The sequence below is a fragment of the Lutzomyia longipalpis genome, chromosome 4 (genome assembly GCF_024334085.1).
Source record: "Lutzomyia longipalpis isolate SR_M1_2022 chromosome 4, ASM2433408v1".
NCBI lineage: Eukaryota > Metazoa > Arthropoda > Insecta > Diptera > Psychodidae > Lutzomyia > Lutzomyia longipalpis.
In genome coordinates, this window is record NC_074710.1 from 23,417,255 (window position 1) to 23,428,188 (window position 10,934).

At 32.6% G+C, this 10,934-nt stretch overlaps 4 protein-coding genes across 4 annotated transcripts in view; 2 read left to right on the forward strand and 2 right to left on the reverse strand.

Annotated features, from left to right (window-relative positions):
• Window positions 1–10,934, forward strand: part of LOC129795035 (probable asparagine--tRNA ligase, mitochondrial) — a 1,173,171-nt gene that overhangs the window by 322,704 nt on the left and 839,533 nt on the right. The window lies entirely within an intron of this gene.
• The window catches only part of LOC129794972 (mucin-2-like), an 826,140-nt gene that overhangs the window by 110,731 nt on the left and 704,475 nt on the right, over window positions 1–10,934 (reverse strand). The gene's annotated exons all lie outside the window — the stretch shown is intronic.
• LOC129795002 (sodium-dependent nutrient amino acid transporter 1-like) overlaps window positions 1–10,934 on the forward strand; it is an 899,230-nt gene that overhangs the window by 48,763 nt on the left and 839,533 nt on the right. The window lies entirely within an intron of this gene.
• LOC129794977 (uncharacterized) lies at window positions 231–6,359 on the reverse strand. Its single transcript, XM_055835933.1, has 2 exons — window positions 6,283–6,359; window positions 231–6,202 (listed from the first exon to the last, which is right to left on the reverse strand). The coding sequence occupies exon 2, from the start codon at window positions 6,179–6,181 to the stop codon at window positions 1,568–1,570; it is 4,614 nt and encodes a 1,537-aa protein (XP_055691908.1). The 5' UTR covers window positions 6,182–6,202; window positions 6,283–6,359; the 3' UTR covers window positions 231–1,567.

Consider the following 10,934-nt stretch of genomic DNA (forward strand, 5'->3'; position numbering starts at 1 on the left):
TAATATTTGAAGCTTTTGACGGTTTCTATAATCATCAGCAAGTCGAAGCGGGTTCAATCAGTTTGGTTCTATACCTCTCAGAATTAGGCTACAATAGCTCGAAATGATGCTGTATTGTCGGTCATCTACCCTCCATGGCAATTGTAGGGTTAAATTCACAAAATCTTTTTTTTATTGATAAACGAAACTTTGCAAAAACAAAAAGAAAACACAAACATTTCTAATATAAAATGATTTTTATTTTAAGTTTTTAGTATTTCTTTTAGTAGGTACATACTTAAAGACTTATTTTTCACAAAAAGATAATACAAGAAAATATCATAAAGATAATCTTAATATATAAAGCTGAAAAGTCTGTCTGTCTGTCTGTCTGTCTGTCTGTGGCACATGAACTCCTCCTAAACGGCTGGGCCGATCTTGATGAAAGGTATGAAGGTAGAGGGGGTCAATACGAGTTGCAAGCGCTATATGGGATTCCGCCCCGACCCCCCTTTATAGCGCCCCCACAGAAAAATTGATTTTTTCCCATTTTCTACCTGTTGAAGGGTCAGATAACGGGATTTTTTTATTTTTGGAATTTTTCGGGGTACCGTATTATTCATCCCCCCTGCTAATATACGCCCCCCATTTATAGCTTAAAAAATAGAGTTTGCTCACACGTGATTGGGGGCTCGGGTTGACTAGTATAATAAATTTTTCATAAGTATATACAAAATATAAAAATTATTTAGAAAAAAACGTTACACACTAAAATTTTTCACCGTAAATTTTACGGAATGGGCATTCTACGGTATTTTTGCACACATCTTAGTTAAAATTCTTTAACTAAAATTTTAGTTAAATGAATTTAACAGAAGTCTACGAGAAAACCGAGATATTTTAGTTTTTTTTTTAACGAAATATTAGTTAATTTCTCTATGATGTCTCCGTAAATTTTACTAAATTTTTGTTATTTTTAACAGAATTTCTTATTAAAATTTTTAAAATTAAATTTTCACTTTTACTTGAAATAATTTAATTCTAATTACATTTTGATGCCTATTGGCTTCCATTTCATCATTAATGTTCATTTTTCATTTTCATATTTGTTGGTAATCAGCATAATTATCTTTTCCCAAAAAAAAACGCGGGAGCGAAAAACTTTACGTCTTCACTCAATCGCGGCTTCACTGCAAATGACAACACACAACTTAGAAGAATTGAAGCACTCTGCATAGAAAAAAAACTGGAGATTTCGGTGAAAATAAACTATTCTCTCCAGTTTACAGGTTTATGTTCAAAAAGACTAAAATTTCGTTAAATTTTACTAAATTTCTACGTAATGATTATTCACTTCAAAATTAAAAATTCATAAATTTGAACTGAAAATTATGTACAGTTGTACAGTTCAAATGTACATGTAGTATTTATAATTCATTGGTTCCCGATGGTGTTTGTCAGAGAAGAGAATTAAAGATTTTTCACTTTCTTGCTGGAACCCTAAAAAAAACTGTGGCGGAGGTATAATTAATCATGTAATGTTTGTTTTGTAATTTTTTCTGAACTTAATACCATATAGCTTCTAAATTCAAATTCTATAAATTTTTTTTTTCAAAATCGTTTCAAATTCCTTTTTCATTTCACAATTTTCATATTCATCACCGCAATAAGCACAGTCTTTGCATACATCTAATGGAGTTTCATTTGAATTATTTTTGTATTTTAGAGCATTTTTTATTGGGATATGTGAGTGACGACTTCCATCAACATGCTTTCTTAATGGCTGTATTTGTCTTGAAGCACTTTGCTTGTGTTTTGCCATATAATGTAAAATATTATTACCATCTTTATCATAAATTTGCAATAAACTTATAAAAGTTTTAGTTGATACATATTCTAGCCAATTAATAAAAGGAGCTTCGAAAAAATTAATAGAATGAAATGGGGTTTTTCCATCAATATCTCTTTCTAAGAATAATTTGTCATAAGAAGAGCTATATAAGGTTTTAAAAAAATTTTTATATTTACTATTTGGGGAATTGGACCAAGTGAATGTTGTAGTATCGAAACAGTGGAAGAAGTTTTGCTTTCTGTTGTTCTTTTTACTGAACATATCACAACATATTCCTTTATCTATGTTTGCAAATATGGTACCAAGTAATGTACAATTATTTTGTAATACATAAATCTGAAGAGGAATATTACCATCATTATCACGTTCATAAAGCATCCGAAAAAGGGGATTTTTACTGTTATTTTTATGTTCTTTTGCTTTAAGTAAATATTCAAAAATATGATAAAGTACCCATTCGAACATTTTAAATTCTCTCTGGTGAGTTTCATTACAAACTTTAGGATATATAGGAGGTTTGTTAATTTTTGCCAGGCAATGCAGAAAATTAATTTTTGTACCATTTTCAACTTCCCAATTGAGAATATTTTGGCAAAAAGTCTTAATAATATTTTTTACATTCTCTTGTTCAGTTTCGTATTCCGCATAAAAGGCCAATGTTGTGCAAAGACTTAAATCCTTAACAATGGCTCTGGAGATATTTGTATCTTTCTGGTATTTACAAAGTAACTCTTTGATTGTATTAAAGTGAAGCCTGTAAATATACCAGAAGTACAGTACATCTAAGAAAACATCTTCTTCTTTTTCTTTTGATTCTTTGTAATATTCTTCAAGAGATTTTCCACCAAAGAGGGGACTTTCAGTTAAATTTCTGAAAAACTTATCGGAAATATTTTCTATAAAATCCAGCAATTTGAACATTTCCTTTTCAATCCAAAAATGATAAAGAATTGAATTGTTGTCAGATAAAATTAATTTTTGAGTATTGTTTTCAAATATTCTATAGAAATTCGTAAACACTTCTTTATACACAAAAGTTCTTTCGTTGAACACTTGGAAGAACTTGAAAATACCGTCACTACATAGAATGTTGCAACAAATATCTTTTATAAATCCTTCAAATGTTGAATATTTATCTCTTTTACTTTTACTTACTACAGTAACAAGGAAATTACAGCCATCTTTTTTGTCTCGATCCAATTCCGATTTGTTTATTATTTCACGAGTTTCCGCGTGAAAGCTTCTGAAGTTCTCAGAGTAATTAAAGATCTTCCAAAAGCACCAAAACAATTTATCACAATACTCAAACCATGACCATTCATGACTTGGGTTAAGAATTTCTTCCAAGAGCTTTTGAAGAAATTTGTGAAATGAATTGCAATACGTCTCAACAAGTTCAGTTGTCTTTCTGAATTTTTCAAAATCTTCGAGACCTGCTAACTTTTTTATTAAATCGTTTTCGCCAATTCGTGAAAATTCCTCAAATAATTTACTATAAGAACATTCTTCATTTCTTGACTTATAAAGCAATTCAATCTTTATAGCAGTAGAACTTGTATTATCAAGTGACCATCGCTCAAACAAATCTTCATCTTTGAAGAACTTTAATCCATCTTGGGAAAATTTAATGTCTAAAAATGTAATGATGTCTTTTAAATGTTTTGTTGAATAGTCGGCCCAACAATATTTAGCAACATTATTGAAAAATCTCAAAATCAGTTCTCTTTCATCACAGTTCTTCTGTGGAATATCAAGAGTTATTTTATTTTCATTTATTTTATCACTCAGCAGTGGACATAGAAACTTAAATATTGAATCGAACTCTTTATTTTTATTTAATAAATTTACAACTCTGTCTGTACAACTTTCTAAATTGTCCATTACTGTTAGAGCAATAAAATATTCTGCAAATGTTCGATGAATGAACACAAACCGATTTGCATTTGCGATTGTCCTTTTTGTGTCATTTGATACTAACTGACTAAAGGTTACAAGGAAACCTGGTGCAATAATTTCTTCTACTGATAAAACTGGAAGTGGTGGTAAATCTATATCTATATTCATTTCTCTAGCAGCTACGTGGGAATAGAACAATTTAAAATCTTTCTTCATTCTTTCAATTCTCTTCACAGCCAAATTTGAAGATGTGTCAATTCCTTCTTTTTCCCTCAAGTAATTATCGACAGACAATTCAAATATTTCATTGTAAATCCATAAAATATCAATTTTGTGGCCTTCATCTAGTACTTTTTCGGAATTTTGCTGTATGTTGAAAGCAATGTCGGAAAGCAATTTCAAATAAAGAGGAAATTGTTCGAGTTTATTTGAATTTTTCATCATGTGTTTCAAAATTCTATTGAAAGATTCAAATGATTTATGTGACTTTTTGGGTGATGTGCATGATTTACATTTGTACTCATAATATTTTTGTACAAAACTTTCAAGCTGTTCCTCAGAGTAAAAATAGATTTCAATTTCTTTAAAGTCTTTGAGGCCTTTTAAAACTCTTTCGCAATGTGGGCGTCCAGAAATAACAATTTTAAGTTTCAATCCAATCAGTTTTTGAATAAAATTGAGCACAACTTCCTCGTACGTTGGCATAATCTCATCAAAACCATCAAAAATTAGAATTATTGGAGGACGTTCAAATGTTAAGTAGTAATCAATTAGTTCTCGATCCAATTTTTCTTTCAAAGATAAAATTTCATTAAGAAGAAATTCTTTTGCATCATTCTCCGTAAGATGGTATTTCTTTTCTTTCAGTTTTACAAAAGCGCCTCCAAGTAAATTTAGTTGAACAAACTCAACCCAAAAATGAGGATATTTTTGTTTAAATTCCTTCATCATATTCTTCAAAGTGAATGATTTTCCCATACCCGGATGACCCTTAACGATGCATTTAGGAATTGTTAGAAAAACTTTATTTTCTACAATAAAAGGGAATTTATCGATTTTATATAATTCAGGCCCTATAAATTTGAACCACCTCTCAATATGCGGATGATGGTTTTCTGGAATTTTTCCACCAATTTCAACGACCTTCCCATCAAGGAAAAGAAAAAAGAATTTTTCAAATAATTTTTTATAATCTTTGTATTCATTTTTTGGAAAATGTTTCAACTGTAACGGAAAATTTTGAATTTTTATAACTTTTTCTTCAAATTCTTGTTTTGCATTTATTGTGAGTTCATCGTAGGAAAATGGCGATAGTTTACCATCTTGGATCTTTTCAACAAAATAAATGTTTTCCTTTTCCATGGAAATTTTTAAATCCATTTTTTTATCAACAAGAATTACTATATTTCTTTCTATTTCCTCACAAAAAGCCAAAGATTTAATATGGAAGTCATTGAGTTTAGACATGGGAATCAAAATGGCGTCTCCGTGCGCCATTTTGACTGAATGCCAAACTCTCAGTGCAGTCAAATTTAGATTTTCCTCACATCTTATGAATTTGGAAGAATTTTGCAAACTTTTCCACGTTTCTTCTAGGAAATGACTTTCGAATTCAACTGATAACTTTAACTCAGAGAGAAATGAGTCAGAAATTCCTGGTAGATCTGCCTCGAGCACTGAACCTCTTAAAAGAACATTGAATGCAGCTTGACTTATAACTTTTCGTTCATTTGTGGCTTTATCATATTTAATGTAATTCATTGTTCGATTTTGGAATGTTTGAAAGAACGTGTCTCTATTCACAACGTCCACATCAGCTAGTAAGTCTTGGATTATTCCCAAAAAATTATCTTTCTTTGGTACTTCTGTTTGAAATATTAGGCGGTTAATTATATCGACTAGGGTATTTCTTGAGATTTTTAAATCTGTTTCGATTTGTTGCAAAACCTCTTTAAATTCTTCAAATTCAGGGTCTATTTGCAAGACTTTTGCCCCTGAATCTCTGAAAAGATCTAAAATATTCATTTGATTTTCCCCTATTTGAAGTGACTTAAATCTAATATTTTCCATATCCATTTTCATTTGTGCAGTTGTTGCAATAATATATCGTACCTCTCTGCCTTCCGTTAACTGTTGAAAGTTCAAAATGCCTTCAATGTGTTTCTTTAAGTTAATTCTTCCTTTATCGTTGATGAAATCGCGTTGATTAATCTTTTGTTCGTCCTTTAGAACGAACTTCGCTTGAATTGGGAACAAATATTTAGTTTCGTTCATTTCAAAATGGCAGACAACGTCGTCGAATTTCGTGAAATCTTCAACTTCGTATCCAACAGAAAATGTCTGGCAGCCCATCTTTCTAAGTTTTGCGTAACAATAGAGCATCAGATGCTTTTGAAGTTCGAATCCTCCTTCACAGCATTTGGATTTGTAAGATTTTCCACTCAAGAAATCCATTTTCCGACTTTTATTGATTTTCTATTCATGAAATAAAATAAATTTTATATTTTAGTCACTGTTCTTCTCTTTTAGTGTTTTTTTTTCTTCACTGAACTTACACTTTATTTTAAAATAAAAACGGAAAGAAATTTTCTCTTGAAGTTGTGTCCTCCACGAAGCTCTTTTAGTGACTGATTAGAAGGTAGACTTTACACAAGTTATTATAATTTTTTATCATCAGATTATTTGTTCAGTACTTTATATTCAATAATTCTTGGTGTTGGCCACGAAGTGGAACACCAACTAAATATGTTATCAACCGTCCTATCAATCACCTTTATATCCCTGGAATTATAGATTATTAGTTGGTATATTTTCTTTGCTTGTAGTATTAGTCATACCCCGCATTATCAAGTCTTGGTTAAACTCTTCTCACCCATTAAAATTAGTGCGTAAGAAGAATTTAAAACTTGATAATGCGGGGTATGACTGTATTTACCAATCATAATGCTTCTAGTTATAACAGTTGCAATTATATTCAGCTGTAACATATTAAATTAAAGAAAACTATATAATGTGTATTTTAAGATATTGTCCTTTAAGCCTAAGTCATACTACAGAGCTCCTTAATAAAAATCACGTTTTATTGTTTTTCTCCTTCGCACCTTTTTTCAAAATGTATAGCGCACTCTCTATCGCCTAACACAGGCGTTTAACCCTTCAGGCTCTTTGGGTAAATGAACTTAGAACATGAAAAACACAAAAATTGCGAAGGCTACGGAATGGCGCCACCGTGGGCACTCCGTAGCGCTATAGCCTCTAAATTTGACATATCACGATTTTATAAAACAAATGATTCATATATAGGCGTTTTTTCTATTGTAATCAACAAGTAATGTAGTTATAGGTGGTTTATAGTCATTTAAAAAAAAATTATAAATTTAAAACAGGGATTTGCCCAAAAAAATCGAGACCGCGGCGTGACGCAAATAAGGGTACCTACTTTATAGTTCCGCAATGTGGGCCCACTGTGGCCACAAAAGTTTTACTGGGACGTAGACCTAAACATGAAACATTTTATTTTCTCAATTTTTTATGGATTGAATTATTTTTTTATTCAGAAATACATGAAAGTCAATCATAACGCGTCCAGTTATTAGAGTTGGTATACCACAACGCGGATGGGTCAGTCTATGCGTTGTAATTTAATTTGTGAGTAGTATTAGTAGGCAAAGTCGATTTTTTGTAAAATTAAGCAATTTGACAGATTAAAATGCTTATATCTTAAGTTCTATTAGACCTACAGAAATTTCTTGACTAGTTATGGAAAGCTATTAAAATAAGCTATAATCTGATGTATATTGCGATACATTTCAAGGTCACCTCCAGAACACAAAATGGCGGATTTTTGTTCTACCAAAACAGTTTTTTGCACTTTTCGTCCACAAGGAATGGTTCTAAAGATTTCTGATGTTTCGGAAAGTTATAGAGTTTTGCAAAACCTTTAATTTGATACCAAATTGAGCAAAATCGGACAGACCGTTCAAGAGATATGGCTCTTAGAACTTTTCAAATTCAAGAATTTTTCAAATGGCTATATCTTCTAAACGGAGACATAGATTTTCTTCATTTTCGGACTGATGATAGATATTGAGTCAGGCTACAACATATCAAAATTTAAAAGAAATCTATAACAGATGTTCGGAGATATAGCCCCTTAAAGTTAGGCAATTTTTGTTTTCGATTTTAGCGCCTCTTGCGGATGTTTTTGAAACTTGGAATGTTCTAGAATGTTGTAGGGCTTCTCAATACCTTTCATTTGATACCAAGATGGTCAAAATCGGTCAAGCCGTTCTCGAGTTATATTGAAAAAACACTTTTTGCTTTAGGCCGCCATATTTGCTAAACCGCTTGACCGATTTTCAAGTATGATTTGTTGATGAAAACATCTCACTGAGCACTACAACATACTAAAATTTCAGACCTCTAGCTGTAAGGGAACTGATTGACGGTATTTCAAAATGGCGGACGGCGGCCATCTTGGAATTTGAAAATGCGAAAAAATGAAATTTTACACCCACATTTCTATAGAAAACTTCAAACCTGAAGTCTCTATCTGTTACCGTTCTCGAGCTATATGGCAAAATGTGGAGTCCCGGACGGCAGGCCGGCCGGACGGCAGGCCGGCCGGCCGGATCAAAAATTTTCCACCACCATTTTCGTAATGTGGAATGTCTAAAACGTGCTTATATCAAGTTTGAGCCCGATCTGAGGTGGTCGGTTTTTCCGATGATTACAATACTTGGTATGCCACGATTGTGGTATACCAACTAATTAACGCAGAGTCAAAGAAGACGTTTTGCCTAAAAAATGTCCCCTGAGAGCATTTTACAGGATCAATATCTTGATAAAAGAGCGCATGTTTCAATGTTTTACGTTGGACGCGAAAGGTTTAACCATAATGTTCATTCAAATGAAGAAGCGAACGTTAGTTTCTTTTGCCTTTCAGCTGACGTAGTAGAATCTAATTGAATTTTGTATAGGAATAGTAATTTTTACTACGCGGTTTTCTTGTGTATAAGTCTCCCTTTTTCTAAAATTATCATAGTTTTTCCGAGAATCACAACAGTTTCGTGTAAAAAGTTTTAAAACTTTTTCGTTAAACGAATACTTTCGATTTAATCCATCCATTTTGGATTTTCTTTCCTTTCCTATTAGTTTTGATTCGTCTAGGGAACCCTTAGTTAAAATTATCAACATGTATTTATGTATGTATTTATCTGGCGAATCTTTCAATATTTTTGGAGAATCTTAGTAAATAATCCGAATCTTTAGCGAATATTCCGAAGATCCGAATATTTTTATTCAGATAAATACCCCTTGAGAGTTTTTAGTTTTTAAATGCACAGGAACAGCTTCCCATTTCATGTGAGAATTTCTCCCAAATCCTCCCTATTTACATATGTATGTACCTACATAGTATAGGAAATTAATCTACCAACCAACCTCCTGGGAAGGTTTGTTTTTCCAGGGAGAGAATACTTCAGAAGTATTTCGTAGAAGTCTTATAACGAGGTTAAATTGTTAAGGACCGAAGCTCTTGGAATGAAATGGAAGAGAAGGCAATCAGTCACAAAAGAGATTACCGACTGCGCAAAATACGCTAATAAGTCTCTATAGCCAACATTAAGGCGTTGCTAACAGCGCGCTAAATTCAACTGCTCTCTGTTTCGTTAACCCTCCATTCTGTACCGTGACTAAAACTCTTACGCACATTGCTATGGAGTAGGTGACCGAGCTCATAGAATTTTTCGAAAAATAAGCAAATTCTTTTGGTCAAATAAGATCCTTCTTTGTAAAGTTGAAAAAGTTTTTTGACTATTATATATCACGGTTACGGAGGGTTAAGTAAAATGTAGTGGGCCCCTCTAGAGTTATCATAAAGTAAAGTATAAAGTAAAGTAATGCATTGTGATCTTCTTGAATTTTTAATGCGTCTGATCTATTCCACGTCATACCTGAAAAGGTCTTGCTGAGAACTATATTAATCTAAAAAGGAGTTTATGTAAAATTCAACATTTAATTAAATATAATTTTTTTTTTATTTATCTTAATGAAATTTCTCTTAAACACATTTTTATGCAATGTCCAAGAAAAAAAAACGTGAAAATTAGCAAAGAGGATCCTGCAATAGCGAGCCCCCCATATAGGGAGGTACGAGGTGGTATAAAATGAGACAATAATCGCTGCAGACAGAACCATGAGTGCGTGTCGTAATTTGTTGAACCCACACATTCACGGCACTTTTGAACATTGTTATTCAATTCACTCAATCGTCACCGATTCTTGTTGCTGCTTTTTGTTGTTGTTGTTGTTGTGTCGAATTCTTCCTCTCATTTTCACGTTTTTCCCCTCGCATTGTTGCCTCTCGCTTTTGCCCTTTTTTCGGGCCTCACATGGAATCTTTGTTGAAGCACTAACCAAAGCGTTCCTGGTCGATGAGCACGGTGATTCTGCTCCACGCTGGAGCTCCTCTCAGGTCCTTGCGAGAAAAGCATGAATGTGATAAACATAACACAACACTCATTCGATGTATTTTATTTTCATATGAAGCATTAGAGTTGATTTGGATATAGATTAGTAGATAAAGATTTTTAACTGCAGAAATTCGAAAAAAATCGTTATTAGAAGGAAGATTTCTGAGCTGAACTTTGAGGACAAAGAGAAAAAGACTCACTGCGGGGTGATGCTCTGGCTCAAATTGTTGTGCTTTCCTTGAAGCAGTAGAAAGGAGTTTCTTGAAGTAGAATTGTGAGCGCTATATTTGGTGGTTAATCTGAATCTTTTGAAACCAGGTGGTGAAAGATCTAGTCAGAAAGTGTCAGGTATGTTTCTGAGCTCAATCGAATAAACATAAATGAGCTACCGATTCTCTTAAAAGAGGAATTGGTCAAACACTTTGATGCATTTCAGCTGAAACGAGCAAATTCCTATTAGTCTGTTTTCCGCAAGGTTCAAAAGGACTTCCTCCTATTCAAAAACTGAGCTGTCAAAAATATCTAAACAAAAGTCACATTTCTCCACTTTTCTTAGTCCCAGAATGGAAATTCGAAATTCTGGTACATCAAAATCTGCATAGGAAAGTCCTCTTTCATTTGCTTTTTATCCCATCAAAATCCATCCAGTAGATCCTGAGAAAAACCTACCTTTGTGTTTAGAGGAAAATCTCAAGATGGCGTCGCACCTAAGATGGCGGAAAGTGATTTTCTTA

What these genes read in the sequence shown, in the direction of transcription:
- LOC129794977 (XM_055835933.1), bottom strand. Translation starts at nt 6,181, where the DNA reads ATGGATTTCTTGAGTGGAAAATCTTACAAATCCAAATGCTGTGAAGGA.